We start from the raw sequence: 23,419 nt of genomic DNA, 5'->3' as shown, positions 1-23,419 counted from the left end.
TAATCTGAATTGAGATGTGCTCTTAACTGTAAAACACAAATTCAGTTTAAAGGACCTCTTCAAGGAGAACTACAAACCACTGCTCAGTGAAATCAAAGAGGACACAAACAAATGGAAGAACATACCATGCTCATGGATAGGCAGAATCAATATTGTGAAAATGGCCATACTGCCCAAGGTTATTTATAGATTCAATGCCATCCCCATCAAGCTACCAATGAGTTTCTTCACAGAATTGGAAAAAACTGCTTTAAAGTTCATATGGAACCAAAAAAGAGCCCGTATTGCCAAGACAATCCTAAGTCAAAAGGACAAAGCCGGAGGCGTCACGCTACCTGACTTCAAACTATACTACAAGGCTACAGTAACCAAAACAGCATGGTACTGGTACCAAAACAGAGATAGAGACCAATGGAACAGAACGGAGCCTTCAGAAATAATGCCACACATCTACAACCATCTGATCTTTGACAAACCTGACAAAAACAAGAAATGGGGAAAGGATTCCCTATTTAATAAATGGTGCTGGGAAAATTGGCTAGCCATAAGTAGAAAGCTGAAACTGGATCCTTTCCTTACTCCTTATACGAAGATTAATTCAAGATGGATTAGAGACTTAAATGTTAGACCTAATACCATAAAAACCCTAGAAGAAAATCTAGGTAGTACCATTCAGGACATAGGCATGGGCAAGGACTTCATGTCTAAAACACCAAAAGCAACGGCAGCAAAAGCCAAAATTGACAAATGGGATCTCATTAAACTAAAGAGCTTCTGCACAGCAAAAGAAACTACCATCAGAGTGAACAGGCAACCTACAGAATGGGAGAAAATTTTTGCAGTCTACTCATCTGACAAAGGGCTCATTTCCAGAATCTACAAAGAACTCAAGCAAATATACAAGAAAAAAACAAACAACCCCATCAAAAAGTGGGCAAAGGATATGAACAGACATTTCTCAAAAGAAGACATTCATACAGCCAACAGACACATGAAAAAATGCTCATCATCACTGGCCATCAGAGAAATGCAAATCAAAACCACAATGAGATACGATCTCATACCAGTTAGAATGGCAATCATTAAAAAATCAGGAAACAACAGGTGTTGGAGAGGATGTGGAGAAATAGGAACACTTTTACACTGTTGGTGGGATTGTAAACTAGTTCAACCATTATGGAAAAGAGTATGGCAATTCCTCAAGGATCTAGAACTCGATGTACCATATGACCCAGCCATCCCACTACTGGGTATATACCCAAAGGATTATAAATTATTCTACTACAAAGACACATGCACACGTATGTTTATTGCGGCACTATTCACAATAGCAAAGACTTGGAATCAACCCAAATGTCCATCAGTGACAGACTGGATTAAGAAAATGTGGCACATATACACCATGGAATACTATGCAGCCATAAAAAAGGATGAGTTTGCGTCCTTTGTAGGGACATGGATGCAGCTGGAAACCATCATTCTTAGCAAACTATCACAAGAAGAGAAAACCAAACACCGCATGTTCTCACTCATAGGTGGGAACTGAACAATGAGATCACTTGGACTCGGGAAGGGGAACATCACACACTGGGGCCTATCATGGGGAGGGGGGAGGGGGGAGGAATTGCATTGGGGAGTTATACCTGATATAAATGATGAATTGATGGGTGCTGACAAGTTGATGGGTGCAGCACACCAACATGGCACATATATACGTATGTAACAAACCTGCACGTTATGCACATGTACCCTAGAACTTAAAGTATAATAATAAAAAAAGAAAAAAGAAAAGAAAATATATGAATGGCTAATAAGCACATGAAAAGGTGCTCAGCATCTTTAGTCATTATGGAAATCCAAATTAATACCACAATGAGCTATCAGTACACACCCACTAGAATGGTTATAATCTAAAAGACTAATTGCTATCTAGCATTGGTGAGGATGTGGCTAAACCGAAACCCTCAAATGTTGCTGATGAGAACATAAAATAGCTTAGCCACTTTGGAAAACAGCCTGGTATTTTTAAAAGTTAAACACAAACCCAGCAATTCCTGGGAAAGCACATTATTCCCGGGAAAGTGCAAAAACCAACTCTGTATAAGCCAAACCTACCCCAAGGACAACATATAAGTTACCCTGTAAGGTTCTCATTTACTGGTTGCAAATTTTATGTGTGGTATTGCCTTATATACTTCTTATAATACATGAACTCACACTATGTGTTGTTTGTGAACATGTATACATACAAAAATACGGTTGTCAAGTGTTAACACCATCACCAGGATAGCAGTTGTTTCTGCTAAAGAAATGGTGTGGGGGCCGGGTGCAGTGGCTTTCACACCCGTAATCCAGCACTTTGGGAGGCCAAGGCAGGTGAATCACGTGAAGTTAGGAGTTCAAGACCAGCCTAGCCAACATCGCGAAACCATGTCTCTACTAAAAATACAAAAATTAGCCAGGTGTTAAACTAAAGGGCTTCTCCACAACAAAAAAAACTATCATCAGAGGGAACAGGCAATCTATGGAATGTGAGAAAATTTTTGCAATCTACCCATCTGACAAAGGTCCAATATCCAGAATCTACAAGGAACTCAAACAAATTTACAAGAAAAAAACAACCCCATCAAAAAGTGGTGAAAGAATATGAACAGACACTTCTCAAAAGAAGACATTTATGCAGCCAGCAAACATGAAAAAAAGCTCAACATCACTGAACACTAAAGAAATGCAAATCAATCACGATGAGGGCCAGGCACAGTGGCTCACGCCTGTAACCCCAGCACTTTGGGAGGCCAAGGCGGGTGGATCATTTGAGGTCAGGAATTCGAGACCAACCTGGTCAACATGGTGAAACCCCATCTCTACTAAAATAACAAAAATTAGCCGGGCATGGTGGTGCGTGCCTGTAGGTCCAGCTACTCAAGAGGCTGAGGCAGGAGAATCATCTGAACACAGGAGGCAGAGGTTGCAGTGAGCTGAGATCACGCCACTGCACTCCAGCCTGGGTGACAGAGCAAGACTCTGTCTCAGACAAAAAACACAGAATGATGATTATTAAAAAGTCAAGAAACAATAGATGCTGGCGAGACTATGGAGAAATAGGAACGCTTTTACACTGTTGGTGGGAATGTAAATTAGTTCAACCATTGTGGAAGACAGCATGGTGATTCCTCAAGGATCTAGAACCAGAAATACCTTTTGACCCAGAAATCCCATTACTAGGTATACACTCAAAGGAATTTAAATGATTCTACTATAAAGACACATGCACACATGTTTATTGCAGCACTATTTACAATAGCAAAGACATGGAATCAACCCAAATGCCCATCAATGATAGACTGGATTAAGAAAATGTGGCACATATACACCATGGAATACTATGCAGCCATAAAAAGGAATGAGATCATGTCCTTTGCAGGAACATAGATGAAGCTGGAAGCCATCATCCTCAGCAAACTAACACAGGAACAGAAAACCAAACACTGCATGTTCTCACTCATAAGTGGGAGTTGAAAATTGAGAACACATGGACACAGGGAGGGGAACAACACACACTGAGGGCTATCGCGGGGGTGGACAGAAAGAGGAGAGAGAGCATTAGGACAAACAGCTAATGCATTTGGGGCTTAAAACGTAGATGACTGGTTGATAGGTGCGGCAAACCACCATGGCACATATGTAACAAACCTGCACATTCTGCACATGTATTCTGGAACTCAAAGTAAGAAAAAAAAAAGTTAAAAATAAAAAATTAGTCAGGCATGGTGGCACACACCTGTAGTCCCAACTACTCAGGGAGGCTGAGGCACAAGAATTGCTTGAACCCAGGAGGCAGAGCTTGCAGTGAGCCAAGATTGCACCAGCCTGGGTGACAGAGCCAGACTACATCTCAAAAAAAAAAAAAAAGGGGGGGGGGTGGAGATTAGAAAAGGCCACAAAAAAGTTTTTGGTAAGCTTTTCTTCCATACAAGTGTGAAGCATATATGATGAAATGCTGACATTTGTTAAATCCAAGAGAAAAAATTATCCATGTTACTATTTTTTAAAAAGAAGCTTTGCCTAACCCAGGGTCACAATTTTCTCCTATTTTTGTTTTTCCTAGAAGTTTTTTGGCTTTGGTTCTTTATAGATGGCACTCTGTTGCAAAATGAGCCCCATTCTGGTTGAAGGGACATACGATGGGCGGCCAGTTTCTGTGGCTCCAGTCTTGTTTGGAGCCCTGCAGACAAGGGAAGATGGTTCTCCTCCTGCTGGGCCCCCACTCCCTTTCCTGGAAGTCTCACCTGCAGTGATGCATCATGGTCCCCGGTCGTCTTTATTACCCCAACACTAGCGTGAGCAGAGGTTACAAACTTTATTGTTCGGCCTGTGCAGTGTTGTTTTTTATTTGTTTAAGTTAATTGGTGCTAACATTTGAAAACCAGGGGCTGGGCGCAGTGGCTCAAGCCTGTAATCCCAGCACTTTGGGAGGCCGAGACGGGCGGATCACCAGGTCAGGAGATCGAGACCATCCTGGCTAACATGGTGAAATCCCGTCTCTACTAAAAAATACAAAAAACTAGCCGGGCGAGGTGGCGGGCGCCTATAGTCCCAGCTACTCGGGAGGCTGAGGCAGGAGAATGGCGTAAACCTGGGAGGCGGAGCTTGCAGTGAGCTGAGATCCGGCCACTGCACTCCAGCCTGGGCGACAGAGCGAAACTCCGTCTCAAAAAAAAAAAAGAAAGAAAAAAAGAAAACCAGGAAAACAGCATTAAAAAATTGAGTAGCCAGCTTTTCATGAGAAGCCTTTGAACACAAGGAGCCACGTTTTATTTTAGTTCCTCCCTTTGGATGGGCTGGCTCTCCAAGTCACCCCACATGTGCCCCTCTATTGTCTCCCAGACCCGGAGGCGGAGGCCAGGGTCAACTTCCTGCCTTGATACCTTCCTACTGCTGCCCGCTTGGGTGGCTGATGTTACATGCGGAGTCCCATCTACAGGTTTTCTATTGTCTTCCCTTTTCAGCATATCACCTGGCCTTGTGACAGCCTTGATGAATTAGGATCATAGTCCACATTCTGCATATGAAGAAACTGCCCAAGGGCATATAGCTGCTAAGTGCTAGCTGGCTTTGGGGCCCTACCTCTCCGCTCTCAGTCTCATTTTACTGGGTCTCATTGCCCTGGGAACTGGGGCTTCAAGCATTGGTGATGCAAATTGCTAAGGGCACAGGTGTGTTACTAGTCCTGCCATGCACACTTGTCAGAGGTTCTTGGAGCAGGAAGGAAGCTGGCATCTGTGTCTTCTGTGCTGGCATCTTCAGGGAATAGCAGGAACTCAGTCTTCTAAGATGAGGGCTTTGCTTGATTAATGTTTGATGAATGAATTAATAAATGGATAAACTGTCATTCTGAGTAGCCCATGTATGTTTAAGCATTAATCAAAATAAATTTTAACTGCAGAAATACATTAGTGGAAGCATAAAGGAAAAGGAGAAAGGGCTGGCCTGCAATGTCCCAGAAACCATACCAGGGCTTCACCCCAAGGCTCTTTCATCCAAAGGCCCAACATTCAAGAGAAGACTTCCCGTGAAAAGCATAAACAATTATATTTACACCTGTGGGGTAAACTGGAGAGAATTTAAGGGGATCTATATGTAAGAGTCATTGCATTTCTCTGCAATATGTAATTATGACGATGAAAATAAAATGCAAGTATTAAGAGGCACTGAATTTATATGAAACTTCTAATACAACCTTTGCAAAAATATTTGATGAAAATCCTATGGCCCGGCACAGTGGCTCAAGCCTGTAATCCTGGCACTTTGGGAGGCCTAGGGTGGATTGCTTGATCCCAGGAGTTTGAGACCAGCCTGGGCAACACAGGGAAACCCCATTTCTACAAAAAATTTAAAAAGTAACCGGATGTGGTGGCAGGTGCCTGTAATCCCAGCTACTCAGCAGGCTAAGGTGAGAGGATCACCTGAGGCCAGGAGGCCGAAGCTGCAGTGAACCATGATTGTGCCAATGCACTCCAACCTGGGCCACAGAGTGAGACTCTGTCTCCAAAGACAGAAAGAAAAAAGGAAAGAAAGGAAGAAAGGGAGGGAGGGAGGGAGAAAGAGGGCCACAGAGTGAGACCCTGTCACCAAAGAAAGAAAAAAGGAAAGAAAGGAAGAAAGGGAGGAAGGGAGGAAGGGAAGGAGGAGGAAAGAGGGAAGGAAGGAAGGAAGGAAGGAAGGAAGGAAGGAAGGAAGGAAGGAAGGAAAAGAGGGAGAGAGGGAAGGAAGGAGAGAGGGAGGGAAAGAGGGAAGACAGAGAGGGAGGAAGGAAGGGGAATGGGAGGGAGGGAGGGAGGGAGGGAGGGAGGAAGATCTTAAGCTTTCTAGCATGAAAATTCCTGATGTTTTTAGTGACAGTCTGTAAATTCTTCACAGTCCATATTGATGAAAACCTTTGGCAAAATAGTGTTAATTTTCTTTACAATATTTATTTGAAAGTTACAACAGTACAGATTGTATATAAAGACTGTAATTGAGATTTTACTTCTTTCATTGAAAAATTGTTAAAATTTTTAACTGCCAGTGGTGGTAGCTCATACCTGTAATCCCAGCATTTTGGGAGGCTGAGGCTGGCGGATTGCTTGAAGCCCAAAGTTCAAAACCAGACTGGGCAACATGGTAAAACCCCATCTCTATAAAAAAAAAACACACACACAAAAAATTAGCCAGGTGTGGTGGCATGTGCCTGAAGTCCCAGCTACTCAGGAGACTGAGGTGGATCACTTGAGCCATGACTGCACCACTGAACTCCAGCCTGGGTGACAGAGTAGGACTCTATAACCAAAAAAAAAAATTAAAAAAAAAAAAAATTCATAGCAACATTATGGATAAATTTTGAATCTAATCAAATATTTTTAGATCTAGTGTTAAAAAATAAAGAGAAACCCTAATTTAAAGACTTATATTTCTTGTTGGAGCAGGCACGCTGTAGCTTGGCATGAGAGGCAGCAGAGCATGCCAGCAGCAGACAAACATAATTGTCTGACACATCACTAGATAATACTTTTGGCCTTGTTTGTAGTGTTTAAGTTTAGGCCAAGGATCCAAAATGCATCTTGAGACTTCAGAAAGATTCAGAAACTGTTGGATTGTTTTGTAAAAACAGATCTGGGACTATGGTCTAGAGTTGTGCCCACCTGAGCTCTGGTCTCCCTGCAGAAGCCCCTCCTCCATCTCTCTTTTCTCCCCAGTCCTAACGGGCTGCACTTTGGCAGTGAGCAATTATCTTGGAGCACACAGAGCACCAGCTCCTCCAATAGTGCTATAGGCCCCTTGTCCACAGAGGACAGTAGCATACTCTGCAACTTTGCAGAGGAAGTGGTTGAGTGGTCCAGCTTCTCCCTGGTCATATGCGGCCAGTCCATGAGGCTGTATGTCAAGCACTGGGATTGTGACCTACAGAGACTGTGGTGTGCTTGTTCAAACCTGTTCTTCTTCCAAGAAGCCCCAGGAGAAGGGCACTCACCATCCCAGGCTTGACCTCACTGCCCTAAATGCTGAGGGCTTCCAAAACCTCAGGGCCTAACTCTAACACAGGTAGAATGCTCTGATCTGTCAGATGCAGAACAATAGTTCTCCAAAATTCCAAAAAGTATGTCATGAATAAAAAAAAATGAATATTACCTTGCTTGGGTAAGTTGATTTATTATCTCAGACCATTTAAAGGCTAAGCTCTTAGCCAGAATACCCAAAGCAATCCTAAGCAAAAAGAACAAAGTCAGAGGCATCACACTATTCAACTTCAAACCATATTACGAGGCTACAGTAACCAAAACAGTATGGTACAGGTGCAAAAACAGATACATAGACCAATGGAATAGAATAGAAAACTCAGAAATAAAGCCACATGCCTACAGCCATCTGATCTTCAACAAAGTCAACAAAAATAAACCATGGCAAAAGGACTTCCTATTCAACAGATAGTGCTGGGATAGTTGGCTAACCATATGCAGAAGATTGAAACTGGACTCTTACCTTTCACCACATACGAAAATTAACTCAAGATGGATTAAAAAGTTAAATGTAAAATTTCAAAGTATAAGAATCCTAGAAGAAAGCCTAGGAAACACCATTCTGGACATCAGCCTAAGCAAAAAATTTATGACTAAGTCCCCAAAAGCAACTGCAACAAAAACAAAAATTGACAAGTGGGACCTAATTAAACTAAAGAGCTTCTGTACAGCAAAAGAAACTATCAACAGAGTAAACAAAATGGGAGAACATGTTCTCAAGCTAAACAATCTGACAAAGATTTAATATCCAGAATCTATAAGGAACTTAAACAACTCAACAAGCAAAAAACAAACAACCCCATTAAAAAGTGAGCAAAAGAGATGAACAGACACTTCTCAAAAGAAGACATATAAGCAGTCAACAAACATATGAAAAAATGCTCAACACATCACTAATCATCAGAGAAATGCAAATCAAAACCATACTGAGATACTATCTCACATCAGTCAGAATGGCTATTATCAAAAAGTCAAAAAAAACAACAGATGCTGGTGAGGGTTCAGAGAAAAGGGAATGCTTTATACACTGTTGGTGGGAATGTAAATTAGTACAGCCACTGTGAAAAACAGTTTGGAGATTTCTCAATGAACTTAAAACAGAACTACCATTTGACCCAGCAATTCCATTACTGGGTATATACACAAAAGAAAATAAATCATTCTACCAAAAAGACACAAAAACTCATATATTCAGCATTACACCATTCACAATAACAAAGACACAGAATCAACCCAGGTGCCCATCAGTAGTGGATTGGATAAAGAAAATGTGCTACATACACACCATGGAATACTACCGGCCATAGAAAAGAACAAAATCATGTCTTTTGCAGCAACATGGATGCAGCTAGAGGCCATCATCCTAAGCAAGATAAGGCAGGAACAGAAAACCAAATACTGTATGTTCTCTCTTACAAGTGAGAGCTAGACATTGGATAGTAATGGACATAAAGATGGCAACAATAGACACTGGGGATAGAAAGACAAAAAGGGAGGGGAGAAAGCATTGAAAAACTACCTATTGGGTACTATGCTCACTACCTGGGTATTGGGATCATTTATATCCCAAACCTCAGCATCATGCAGTACATCCATGTAACAAACCTGCACATGCACCCCTTGAATTTAAAATAAAAGCTGAAAATATTTTTTTAAAAAAGACTAAGTTCTTAGAGTCATGATTGACATTAAGCACAAATACTGCCCCCTGTAAACAAGTGAATGTTCACAGGGAACCAACATGACCGGCATGAGACAAAACATAAGTAAGCCTCTAAATTCTTAACCTGGAGTCCACAGACACTTCCCAAGGGATCCAAGGATACAATTTAGGGCTCCATGAACTTGGGCGGGAAAAACTGACATCCTTACTTTCAATAACCTCTGACTGAAATGTACTTTTCTATTATGAGTATAGGCCACAGTGCTAGCAGTACCCATAGCTTTATTCCAATAGAAATCACAGATATTTTCATAGCTCATTACAATTGTCATGGACATCTTAAAACATTATTTTCACGCGTCCCCACTTCAAAAGCATGATAGGTGATATGCCTGCCACTCAGTCTTGTTATTTAATGCATTAACCGGAGAAGTGCATATAATACTACATCACATATTTGTTTTTTCTTAGGTTTTCATAACTGAATGATGATGTAATTTATTTTCCTTTTAATGATTTGTATCTTATTTGATGCACTTAGTCATTATTCTGAGGGGTCCATAGGCTCCTCAACTCTGCCAAGGGCGTTCCTGACACACAGAAGGTAAAGAACTTCTAAGTACCTAAACCACCAGTTCCCATTCCATTTGGGGAGCAACAGAGGAGGCTGAGGCAAGATCCTTGCCAGTGGGAGGGAAAGAGGGCTCTCCTAATCCCATTCAGAGGCTGACCTGGCTCTGGGGAATTTGACTTGCCGTGTTTTCCATTCTGTTTTGGCACACTCTTAAAAAACACTTGGTGTGATTTGGTTGTGTCTCTGCCCAAATCTCATCTTAAATTCCCACAGGTTGTGGGAGGGACCCAGTGGGAGGTGGATGAATCATGGGGGCAGGTCTTTCTCATGCTGTTCTCGTAATGGTAAATAAGTTTCAAGAGATCTGATTATTTTAACAAGCGGAGTTTCTCTGCACAGTTTCTTTTTTTGCCTGCTGCCCTCCATGTAAGATGTGACTTGCTCCTTCTTGCCTTCCGCCATGATTGTGAGGCTTCCCCAGCCACATGGAACTGTAAGTCCATTACACCTCTTCTGTAAATCACCCAGTCTCAGGTACGTCTTTATCAGCAGCATGAAAACAGACTAATACAGTAAACTGGTACCAGTAGAGTAGGGTGTTGCTGAAAAGATACCTGAAAATGTGGAAGCGACTTTGGAACTGGGTAGCAGTCAGAGGTTGGAACAGTTTGGAGGGCTCAGAAGAAGACAGGAAAATGTGGGAAAGTTTGGAACTTCCTAAAGACTTGTTGAATGGCTTTGACCAAAATGCTGATTAACTATATGGACAATGAAATCCAGGTTGATCTGGTCTCAGATGGAGATGAGGAACTTGTTGGGAACTGGAGCAAAGGTGACTCTTGCTATGTTTTAGCAGAGACTGGCAGCATTTTGCCCTTATCCCAGAGATTTGTGGAACTTTGAACTTGAGGGAGATGATTTAGGGTATCTGGCAGAGGAAATTTCTAAGCAGCAAAGCATTCAACAGGTAACTTGGGTGTGTTAAAAGTATTCAGTTTAAAATGAGAAACAGCATAAAAGTTTGCAAAATTTGCAGCCTAACAATGCACTAGAACAGCACATCCCATTTTCTGAGGAGAAATTCAAACCAGCTGCATAAATTTGCATAAGTAATGAGAAGCCAAATGTTAATCCCCAAGACAATGGGGAAAATGTCTCCAGGGCATTTCAGAGGTCTTCACAGCAGCCACTCCCATCACAGGCCTGGAGGCCTAGGAAGAAAAAATGGTTTCATGGGCCAGGCCCATGCTGTGTGCAGCCTAGGAACTCGGTGCCCTGTGTCCCAGCCACTCTAGTTGTGGCAGAAAGGGCCAACATAGAGCTCAGGCCATAGCTTCAGAGGGTGCAAATCCCAAACCTTGGCAGATTCCATGTTGTGTTGGTCCTGCAGGTGTGCAGAAGACAAGAACTTAGATTTGGGAATCTCCACCTAGATTTCAGAGATGTACAGAAATGCTTGGATGCCCAGACATAAGTTTGCTGCAGAGGTGGGGTCTTCATGCAGAACCTCTGCTAGGGCAATGCAAAAGGGAAATGTGGGATCAGAGCCCCCTCACAGAGCCCCCACTAGGGTACTGCCTGGTGGAACTATGCTAAGAGGGCCATTGTCCTCCAGACCCCAAAATGGTAGATCCACCAACAGCTTGCACCGTGCACCTGGAAAAGCCACAGACTCTCAATGCCAGCCCATGAAAGCAGCTGGGAGAGAGGCTGTGCCGTGCAAAGCCAGAGGGGTGGAGCTGTGCAAGACCATGGGAAGCCACCTTTCATATCAGCGTGACCTGAATGTGAGACATGGGGTCAAAATAGATCATTTTGGAGCTTTAAGATTTGACTGCCCTGCTGGATTTCGGACTTGCATGCGGCCTGTAGCCCCTTTGTTTTAGCCAATTTCTCCCATTTGAAATGGGTATAGTTACCCAATGCCTGTAGCCCTATTGTATCTGAGAAATAACTCACTTTCAATTTTACAGGCTTATAGGCTCAGATTTGCCTTATCTCAGATGAGACTTTGGACTATGGACTTTTGAGTTAATGCTGAAATAAGTTAAGACTTTGGGAGACTGTTAGGAAGGCATGATTGGTTTTGAAATGTGAGGACACAAGATATGGGAGAGGCGAGGGGTGGAATTATGTGATTTGGCTGGGTCCCCACTCACATTTCACCTGAATTCCCACGTGTTGTGGGAGGAATCGGGTGGAAGGTGGCTGAATCATGGTGGCAGGTCTTTCTCATGCTGTTCTCATGATGGTGAATAAGTCTCACAAGATCTAATGGTTTCAAAAAGGGGAGTTTCTCTGCACAGGATCTCTTTATGCCTGCTGCCCTCCATGTAAGATGTGACTTGCTCCTCCTCGTCTTCCACCATGATTGTGAGGTTTCCCCAGCTACATGGAACTGTAAGTCTATTACACCTCTTTCTTTCGTAAATCACCCAGTCTCAGGTATGTCTTTATCAGCAGCATGAAAATGGACCAATAAAACACTTACAACACTTCAAATATTTTGGATCTCTGGAAAACAGCTTGAGAAATGTGGATTTAAGGAATGACTTTGCCTGGGGAAGAGTCTGGAATTGCTTGGTGTTGTTAAACAATGTGTTAATGTTAAACCTTTTTGGAGCAAAATAAATCAGGTGATGCCTTCTTAGTCTACAAGTCATAGCTCATGCAGGAGGTGGCAGGTTGAACATATCAGCAATCTGGAACCTTACCCACCCTTTGCTCATGGTCCAGAATTTATTAATATGAACAGGCTACTGCTGGGGTTCCATGCTGGGCTGAGGGGCCTGTCTTCCAGAAGAGGGGATCTTTGGAGAAGCACGGAGCTCCTACCCCAGCCACTGCCCTATTGGGTTACACAGGGACCTGCAGGGTTGCAGTGCATGCTCCTGCTGGGACCAAGGGCTGTGCTTGCCTGTGGCTGAAGAAACTAACTGGGAAATAACACTTGTGGTCTTGTTTATTGTATTTCATTTAAGTTGGGGATCTAAAACACATGTCCTAGATTGCAGAAAAGTCAGGGACTGGTGGGCTGTTTGGGTTTATGCTATTCATCAACGGCAAGACAAATCCAAGAGCTGACCCACTGAGAGGCCCCCATTGCCTCCCAAAGCCAGCGCCACAGAAATCAGGACAGCTCTGGGAACCAGGATTAGCCCATCCACACTGGATGCCTGTCAAAGGGAGAGCCACTCCAGAAAGACTAGTTTCAAAGAGTATCTTAGCTGATCTGTTTCTCACGGTCAAAGAAATAAAGCAGGTTTAGGTAAAGTACTCAGCTTTTCTTTCTCTACTTTGCCCAGTCATGCTTGTAGAGATACTGAGGGACTTGCTAAGCAGTCTTAGGGGAAAACTTCAATATGCTCACATTTCCACATCAGTGGTCTGTAACCCTCTCTAAAGTGTTCTGTAAACAGTCTTCCTCTAAGCACTGAGGTTAGTGCCAAGCATTCCTGCAGCTTCTCCTTAGAATACACTTAGCCAAGACACTGCCTGGCTGATAAGTGGCCTTTGCTGCCTGCACTCTCACCTAGCGGGCAGCAGCACCAAGACTGAACTCCCACCCAGAAGAGCAGGAACCCCTGCGGTGTGCAGGTCCCTGGCCCTCTGTCCCACAATATTGCAAGTGCAGAGCCGTCCCACACCACACGCGATGCTTGACAGAGCTTGATCATCCACTCTCTCCAACAAAGGTATCATTGTTACTCCTGAATGTGAACTGAGAGTTGAAAATAGAAAACTTTAGAATAGCTTGTGTTGTATGTGAAGTGATATTTCCTTAATATAAACTTGATATTTTTAAGGAGCTGCCATGCATCAGAGGCTTTTTTTTTTTTTTTTTTTGGTAACAGTTAAGATATAATTTACATACTATATAATTCACTCATTTAAAGTACACAATTTAGTTGTTATATTCAGATTTGTGTAACCATCACAATCAATTTTAGAACATTTTCATAATCTCAGAAAGAAACCCCATACCCTTTAGTCTTCACCTCCCAATCCTATCCCCATTCCCCACCCCAACCTTCTGCCAACCCCTAGCAACTACCAATCTACTTTCTGTCTCTATAGATTTGCCTATACTGGGCAATTCATATAAATGGAATCATACAGTATGTGATTTTTTTTTTTTTTTTTTTTTTTTTGCTTTTTTCCTGTCTTCAAGGTTCATCCATGCTGTGGCATCAGTAGTACAATAATACTTCATTCCTTTTTGTTCCCAAATAACATTCCATTACATGGATATACATTTTGTTTATCCATTCATCACTGATGGATATTTAGGTTGCTTCCACTTTGGTGCTATTGTGAATAATGTTGCTAAGATCATTTGTGTACAACTTTTTGTATGGATATGTTTTCATTTTTCTCGGTCATAGATTTAGGATTGGTATTGCTGGGTAATATGGTTAACTCTCTTTAAGGAACTGCCAAACTGTCTTCCAGAGTGACTGCACTATTTTATTTTACATTCCCACAGCAAATATGAGTGTTCCAATTTCTCCACATCATCTTCAACACTTGCGATTGTCCATCTTTTTTATTACAGTGGGTGTGTAATGGTATCTCATTTTGATTTTGATTTGCATTTCTCTGATGACTAATGATGTTGAACATCTTTTCATTTGCTTATTAGCCATCTGTATATCTTTAGAGAAATGTCTATTCCAATCTTTTGTCCATTTTTGAACTGAATTGTCTTGTTATTATTGAAAAGCTTAAATTTTGAATGACTATTCAACTGCACTTTAAAATTCAGCCCCGGAAGACATTTTATGTCTTTCCCCAGGAAACGGGATACCTTTCTGGGAGAACTCTAGTCCCTAAAGCTATGGTTTTTCATCTCTTTTTGATTCACAGACATCTTCAAGATTCTGATGAAAATTATGAATCTTCTCCCCAGAAAAATGCACACATGCACATTTTTTGCATTTAATATTAATATATTAACATTAATAAATGTTTTGCATTTGATACCAAGGAGTTCTAGACCTTCCCCCATCAACTACTGCCTTATGTTCTTTTCGTAAGAGGAGTGCAAAAGTTCTTCTGATTGGATGATTGTCAAATAACTGAACCTGGCCTTAATGGGCAACATAAAATTCCCAAATTCTAGTTCCTCACAGAGAGAAAAAAAGAGATGTGAACTGTATTGTCTGAATTATCAAAATTGCACAGTGGAGAAATAGCTTTTACAAAAGATTGGTTTAAAGCAGTCCATCATCCCTCTAAATTTTCCCTTTCCAGGCCATGAGAGCTTTACACCATCATGTTTGGGGCCCTCTCAGAACAGTTTCCCCTGAATTTGGAAGTCAGCCTTATGCCATCAACCCACGACGAAGCACACTGTAGGGGGAGCTGTGCAGATTATTATTACCAGTTATGAAAATGTTGGACTTCTCTTCTGGATGCTCACACACTTTACAAAATGCTTATTCAAACATGGAGAAAAAATCTGTGCTTTTCTTAAGTCTCTGATTTTTTTTTTTTTTTTATCTTATGAGTACCATAAAACTTTTAGGTAAATGTTTTCTTCTTTGCTTTTCCCCATCTGAAGCTCAGAGGTAACCTGGCTGCCTTCCTCTGGCAACTGAACTGGGTAACTAGATTCATTAGTGAATCAACGTTTACGGCCCTCATTGTTCCTCTGCCCTGATTCTGTTTGTTTCTTTTTGATGCATTTATACTATTTCAAGCTGTTTTGGGACAAGCTGACACATTTCTAACTTTTTCTACATTTCAATGCTGTTCATGACAACTGTTTTCTTAACCTATGTTCTCATGCCATAGAGCTTATTTTATAGTTATCTTATCTGTAACTTTTCGGTACTGGACTCAAGTGTTTTGCAAACAGAAAATCATCACCCACAGTTTACCAGGTGTTATGTGTATGTAAGGCAGAGAAGGTAAGAATTGTTTGGGTTTAAGCAGATGTCATAGAAACACAGAGTGCTGTAGCATTTTTTCTACACTTGTTGAGATCAAATGAGGCTGCAAGGGAAGGTAACGTCCAGCCCACAGTGGGAAGTCAACTTTACCCTCTTCAGCTAAAATCTGCATAGGAATCCAGATGAAAATTCATTGGGAATCCAGGACAAGAGGAATGAGATGACTTGCCCAATAAAACATTATCTGTAAACACCAAAGGTAGACTACTGATCCCTAATCTTTTCATCTCATTTGGGTACCCTGATCTCTGAGAGATTTTGGAAAATGTGTGTTAAGACACTAACTCAGATTTAGTCTTGACACATTTTAATATTTGGTATTAATATGTCTTTTTGAAAAATGAAGGTGAGACATTAAATTACAGTTGAATTTTCTGACAAATTTGGATAACCCATTAATTACTAAATACTTCAGCTTTAAAAAACAGTAAAAATTTAAGGAAATACATAGTACCTCATGATTCCTTAAGTATTTCCGGTGACTACAGAGTCTGTCATTGTTCCTCCTAGTCAACACGTAGTACAAACATTTCAGAAATGGGTTGCAGTCTACAGATTTTAAGCTGAAGCTTGGGACTGTCTAAAACTCAAAAATCTCCTTAATATAATAGCAATGCACATAGGTACAGTACTTTCAGAAAATCTGCAAAGCCCTTTCAGATACATATTTTCAGTAAATCTTCTCGACCCCATTAGATATTATTTCGGTTTTACTGATAAATACAATGAAGCCTTGAATAGTAGTGATTTTCATCCACCCAGTATTTGCTTAGGATGTTACGTGTTAGGCAGCATGCTGACTGAGGATGTAGGCAGGACCTAGCCCCTGAGAGATAGAGATCAAAGAGGATAGCACAGTCTGGTCAGGGCCACACACAGGGTGCTGTGAGAGCAACGAGGAGAAACGTTCCCTGATGTGGGTCAGAGTACAGGGGAAAGCTTTGCCAAGCCAGATAAAGTAGCCAAGTAAATAGGGAGTTTCAAGAGCACATGACAGGGTGTGGGAAGAGGAGGCAAAATGAAGGACAGCATGCACACCAACACGAAAGAAATGATGTGGTGCACCTCAGGAATGGCATTTTTCATTGGTTCAAACTAGCTGAGCCTCTCAGTGCTGGGCTTGTGCCGGGTAATGAGGATCCCACCATGAACCAGATGCAAAGTCCTTGCCCTCAAGGAGTTTTAATTCTAATGGCAGAAATAGACAATACAAACACAAATCAAGTAATGAAATGATTTCAGATAGTGGTGGGCACTATGAAGGAAATAACGCAGGCCAATGAGCTAGAGAAATGGGGAGAAGCAGGTTTGGGAGGCAGCAAAGAAGGCTTGCTCATGAGAGGATGCCAGAGTGCAGGCCTGCAAGGGGGAAAATGCCAATCACAGGTGAGGTAAGAGAAAGGCAATATTCAGGGTAAACTGCAAGTCAAAGACCCTAACAGGTTACAGCTTGTTGCACTCAATAAACAGAAAGGAGGACAGCATGGGTGGAGCACAGTAAAGGATGATGCAACGGGAGATTAAGCCCAGATTATTGAGGCCCTGTAGGCTATACTAATTCATTTGGATTTTATTCTGAGTGCAGTAAGAAGCCTTGGGACTGGGCACAGTGGCTCACGCCTGTAACCCAGCACTTTGGGAAGCTGAGGCAGGTGGATCACTTGAGGTCAGGAGCTCGAGGCCAGCCTGACCAACATCGTGAAACCCTACTAAAAATACAAAAATTAGCTGGGCCTGGTGGCATGCGCCTGTAATCCTAGCTACTCGGGAAGCTAAGGCAGAAGAATCACTTGAGCCTGGGAGGCAGAGATTGCAGTGAGCCGAGATCCTGCCACTGTACTGCAGCATGGGCAACACAGTGAAACTCCATCTCTATCAAAAAAAAGAGAAGCCTTAGAAGAGTCTAAAGGGAAGCAGTGGTGACACCGTTTCATTTACATTCCTAAAGGATAACTCCAGAAGTTCCCTGAATTATTGGTGTGAGTATTATCAGTTAGGAAGCAACTGCCAGAATCAGGGTGAGAGAGTAGTAGTCTGGAACAGGTGGTAGAAGTGCAGGAGGGAAATGGTTGGGTCTGAGACAAGATTCTGGGGGAAGATTCAGGACCTCCCAAATGACTGGATATGCAGACGTGGGTGAGGAAGGAATTATGAGCAACTCTTAGGAACAGGCAAACATAATGCTATGTCCTGATATGGAATCTTAGCAAGAGGGAGAATAAAGAGTTCTCTCTTGGAAACAAGATGTTTGTCAGACATCCAAGTGAAGACATCGCATAAGCAGCTAAGTATCTAAGACAGCAGCTCTGGGAGAGGTCAAGATTAGTAATAAATGTAAGGGTCACTGGCCTATAAGTGGCATTAAGAGCTTGAGATTGGAATGGAAACTTCTAGGGAAGAGAATGCTGAGGGAGAAAACCCATGACAGAGCTCTAAGGGGCCCTCTGACTTACAGGTTAGAAGAGGAAAAGCCATGAGATGGAGTGGAGGATGAGGTAGAGATGAAACCAGAAGTTCCAGGTCTTAGAAGCCAAGAGAGAGTCCAGCTGTGCTGAATGATGCTCAGACGCTGATTAGGTCACTGGTGAACTCAAGAGCAAGAAAGCAGTCTGGGGATGGAAATGGTGGTAGAGAGGGTTAGGAAGAGAACTGCGGTGGGGCGAGGTGAGAAACTGGAAAGAGTCACTGCAGAGTCACTGCAGACATCTCTTTCCAGAAGTGTTTGGGTGAAGGGAAGCAAATAAACACACAGAGCAGTAGATAGAGAGGTATAAAAAAAAATGTTTTTTTTTAAAAAAAGGGGAAATAACAGGATGTTTTATGCTAATGGGAAAGATCCACTAGAGAAAGAGGATTCACAGGGGCCATACCCTTGAGTTGGGAAGTACACTACACTGACCTGTCTCATCTGTAACTGCACATTCTAGTTCCTTTGCTAGATCTATTTCCTGTGATCCTCAGATGCTGGCATCTTTCAGGGCCCCAAACCCAGCCTCCTGCTCCTCTCTCTCTCCACAGCCTCCCTGGTGGATCTTATCAACGCCCATGATTTCAAATGCTTCTGGCACATCAACATCCAGATCTTTATCTCCCATCTAAACTTGTCCTCAGCAGTACAGACGCTGAACATTTATTTCCAATGGATATTCCATGGGCACCACGCACGAAAGCCAGTCCCTTGCCCTCCCTGCCTCTCTCCTCTGCATGAGTGCTGAGCAAGAGAGGACTGCTTGCTAAGGTTCTTTAGCCTACCCCGCTTATTCACTGCCAGCCTGACTTTACACACCACCAGCCCCTTGGCTAAGAGGGGCTACCAGCCTAGTAAATAACCAGCCCAGTTGGATGGTAAGTGGCAAAACCAGTCTATCAATCCAGGTAATTCTGACCCCTAAATCCATGCTTCTACACATTTCCCTTAAAGAAAGTTCCTGCAGTTACTTTATTTTCAATATGTATCATAAAATCCTTATTTCAATTAGTACACAGCTATTCACATTTAAGTCAGCAAGGTAAGTATCACTGTATGATAATACATATTCGTATGAGAAAGAAGTCTAGCAAAGTGGTTTATTCTCACAACTTATCGCTGGAGGAAGTCCTTCAAACAAACCAGTGCAGAGAAAATGCCTATCAAAAGTATTGGTTTTTCAGCTTTCTTCACCACTGCTTTAGATGTATCATTTTTATAATTTTATCTCTTCATGTTTTTAAAGAGCTGCTACTTCAGATGACAGTAACTCTTTGGTGTTTCTTTTTATTTCCAAGATTGTGATTTTTTTAAGAGGCTACTTTAAGGCTGTGAATTGTCTCACTGTCTTTTCACTCTCTCTTTTTAGTTCTTCAATATGGGCATCCAAGCGCTCTAGAATGTGATGAGACCTCAGTTCCTCCTCTTCCAAAAATCTAGTAGCTATTGAACCAAGGGGAGAAACAGGCAAGGAACACTGGAAGAGAGACAAATTTTGACATGTGTAAATAAGTAGAATATTATATTTCTAAGACACACTGTTCATGACATTTTCTAACTAGCAATATTAAAAGGTGATTGTTTTCCTTTGAAGAGACTTTTTTGGTTTTCATCCTAATAATAAGAGCAATAAAAGAACAAAACTCAGTAAGTTCTGTAAAAATTAACACAGATCTGTCCCTTTCTAACCCAAGTTGTAATCATGTAAAGTATCATATATTAGTTATTGGTCTGAAGAACGTTTCAGTTTAGACTTATATATCCTTCCATAGTTATGGAATGCCTATTTATTCAATGCCTATTATTTCAAACTCACTTTAAAAACCTGAGTATGTCACTTTCATTTTAAAGCACAGAAAATTTAACAAAAATAAATTAGATGCCAGCTAAAATCAACATTTTTTCTCCTCCAAATTTTCAGTCCACAGTCCCTTATCTGAAACCCTTGAGGCTAGTGATGTTTCAGAATTCTGATTTTTAGAAAGGCAGTACAGAACATATGCCATATGCAGTCAATACTCATTCACAACAGCGGTCGTTTTGTTCTATAAAGTCACCCAGAACACCGAATTAGCAAACGCAGAATTTTTGGCCCAGGGAAATATACACATACAACAAATATACACACACACATACACACACCCTACACAGAGAGTACAATCCTAAATCCTAGAACAATTCATTCTGGTGGATTCTGTATTTTTTATTTCACATGAGAGACATGAGGATCAGAAGTGGTAACTCTCCTGAGGCCGTTCCACTAACTGGTGCCGCGGCTGGGACTCAGACTCTACCCATTCCTCTATCTGGCGTGGAGCTGAGCTTCTTCCCTACACTGCGCTGCCCCATCCATCTCCACCCTCTGGTCACCTCCGCATAAGCAGGGACAAGAAGACCGAGTGCTACCTACTTCAACCTTGGCTGGGATTGTGCAAGTCGATCACTCAAATTTTTGGCCACACTGCATATGTCCACGAATGACTGTGGAAGTGCTGCACATACTGATTTGGGAGTTATAAAGTTTAGGGAGTAGACAAATTCACAAATACAGAATCTGTGAATAATGAGGATCAACTGTATTACCCCAGTGGAGTCTGAGGGTACATCCCATAACCAAACACACTGATATTTCTGAAGCAAAACACATGGATATTCACACTAAGTGGAACAGAGAACGTCTGTTCAACTAACACAATACAAACTAACACATCAGTTCAGGCCAGGGAAAGTTTTGGTGAAAAAATAATTTTGCTGCTAAACTTAGGAAGAAAGTGAAGTGAGGACTTATTTTGAAACATAAAAGAAAACCTTTCCATGGATTTGGTGGCACATTAATAAGTCAAAAATACTGCACTTTCATGGCTATACGGCTGCAGCTGGTGACAGGAAATGAAGGGCCCATGGCAAGTGCTTTGGTGCAGAAGGCAAAAAGATGGTGCAGGCTGCACAGCAGTGGAAGGAGCAAGGGACCGGCATGGTGTCCAAGGCACATTCTGCTCTGAGGGCCACCATCTGTGACACCCAAGCCATGCTCTGCACACATCAGAGCCACAGACTTCCTCTACCTCTGAACTCCCTTTCTTCTTTCCAGCAGTTCCTCTTTTCCTCCTTCACTGCCTGTGTCTCAGGACTATGTTGGCATCCAGAGACATTTCTTGAACTAACCATTCCAGAAGAAAATTGAGCATCTCTTTAAAGGGCAGGAAGGGAATTTCCAATAAATGTTAAAGACAAATGAATAACTATAACACATTTCAGAACATTTTGAAAAGTAGTCTTGGCTGAAAGTGTCTTCACAAGCAAAAACTGTATGACAGGGATATACCTGAGAATAATGAAGAGTACTTATGATAAAAGAACCAGTAAGGAAAAAAAAAAAAAATCACCCTCTTCACCCATAAAAAATAAAATAAAATCAAACTAAAAAACTAACAAATTAATAAGATCAGAAAGTTTCCATACCGAAGACATAAACTCTTCTTGGTCATTCATACTCTCAGACACAGTGTCAGAAAAATTGGCTTCATTTGTATCTAGCGCTGAAGGCAAAGAGTGACTTTTACACAGAGAGTAGGAAGTCAAAGACCTGGTGGAGCTGCAAGGGCTGATTTGAGGACTCAGGGGGCTTAGCACCCTAGACATGGGGTCTATACTATCCGACGCTTGTCCTCTTGGAGAATGAAGACCTGTTTTGTAGTGCTCAGTCTTTATTCCATCATGTCTGTGCTGGCCATGGGTTGGCCTGGATGGTAGATTAGAAAACAAAACAAATAAAAAATTGTAGCAACTTTTCTCTCTCCAACAGAAATGTAGGAAATTTGCTTAAGCCAACAGCCTAACTAATAAGGCTAGAATTTACAAAATGAGCAACCTACTGAGATCAGGTGTTCTTTCATTCATTCAGGCCCCAAATATCCAATCCCCACTACCAGGTCCCTGTCCTCACACACTTATGGTATAGCAAGAAAGACAAACAAGCTGCCAGGTAATCTAGTGTGGTTAGTGCTGGGACAGGAGAAGTGCTGTGCACCTAAGAAGGCACCTAACCTCACTAGAGGGTTGGGCTGGTGTAGGAGTAGAGGTGAGCATGTCAGCAAAGGCTTTGGGTAGGAAAACATGTAAGCCATATAGTATGAGCTGAAGCCAGGTGGCTTTTCACTGAATGCTTATTTCTTACAGTAACAGCCTATAACAAACTGACTAAAAACACAAAGGAAGCTGTTTAAAAAAAGCCAAATTCTACTTCTTATGGGCAAATGGGGTTGAAGAGGTGGAAGGCAGCATGAAAAGTCTCAGGTAATACACATGTTGTTCACACTGACATTCAGAGTGTACAAAACAAAAGCTCTAATGAAAATGCTATACACCTCCCCCACCCATTTTTTAACATGATCATAGCTTTACTTGTGTACACTATACTTCAGAATTAAACATGGAGTCCTTTGATGAAGATTTAATTTCTGTAAGTCAGAAATTACTCTCAAAGAAATGAGAATTATATTGTATCAATACACATTTTAAATAAACTTTTAAGAAATTTTACTTGAACTCTGTATTCTTGAACTCAGTTGTTTTGCTGTGTGTTGGTTTAAAGATCCTGTCATTTTGTTTTTTGCACATCTGAGTAGAAATCTCCAGCTGAGATTTGGTATTCATCAAATCTTTCTGTAGTTGTTGATTTTCAGACACTAATTTATTTAATGCCTCAATATAATTCTCCTGGAGATCTGCTAGTGAAATCTCTTTTGCCTAATAAAAAAGAATACTAGAGTCACTTAATCTGTACAAGAATACTTGTGATCTGTGATACTGCTGTTTGGAAAATTCAGTATTTTTTAGTTGTAAGTAGTTAATCTATGGCTTTAATTTAGAAAAAGTGAAGATTTGTTTTTAGGCCTCTAAGACTAACAGAGATAAAGAATTCTTCAAGTAAATGCTGGTGGAACACTAGAAGCACAATGGGCTTCCTTGTGTGGCAAGGAATTCCAAGGAGGTGGAGGAAGGATGGAACCAGGATGGAGGAAAGTTGTAAGAGGGAATCACAAACAGGGAAAATTTTCGAAGGAAAATAGTGGCCATGTTTCTTCTGCAAGAAGGTGAAGGTTGAATAGCCCCAGAATACCAGTGGAAGAAAACAGAGACCTAGTTCAAGGAAATAAATTTGAACAAAAAGTTCTGAGAAAAAAATCTGGCTGGCAAGGACAA

The 23,419-nt window shown here is 41.6% G+C and overlaps 1 protein-coding gene across 28 annotated transcripts in view; it reads right to left on the bottom strand.

Moving 5' to 3' along the window:
- Nucleotides 1–23,419, bottom strand: part of CEP63 (centrosomal protein 63) — a 144,004-nt gene that overhangs the window by 50,735 nt on the left and 69,850 nt on the right. For 18 of the 28 annotated variants that reach the window (XM_023187912.2, XM_023187913.2, XM_023187926.1 and 15 more), the window contains 3 exons: nt 22,758–22,963; nt 21,677–21,956; nt 14,163–19,691 (listed from right to left, as the gene is read on the bottom strand). The exons of 1 other annotated variant lie outside the window; for it this stretch is intronic. In XM_023187912.2, coding sequence (XP_023043680.1) covers nt 19,533–19,691; nt 21,677–21,956; nt 22,758–22,963 — 645 coding nt within the window. In that variant the 3' untranslated portion in view covers nt 14,163–19,532. Of the gene's footprint in view, nt 1–14,162; nt 19,692–21,676; nt 21,957–22,757; nt 22,964–23,419 lie in introns of those variants that run through there. 9 more of the 28 variants (XM_023187939.1, XM_023187940.1, XM_023187942.1 and 6 more) reach the window with 4 other exon arrangements.

Source organism: Piliocolobus tephrosceles, chromosome 2 (assembly GCF_002776525.5).
Source record: "Piliocolobus tephrosceles isolate RC106 chromosome 2, ASM277652v3, whole genome shotgun sequence".
In the NCBI taxonomy this organism is placed as follows: Eukaryota; Metazoa; Chordata; class Mammalia; order Primates; family Cercopithecidae; genus Piliocolobus; species Piliocolobus tephrosceles.
This window is presented reverse-complemented; position numbering and strand designations above follow the sequence as displayed.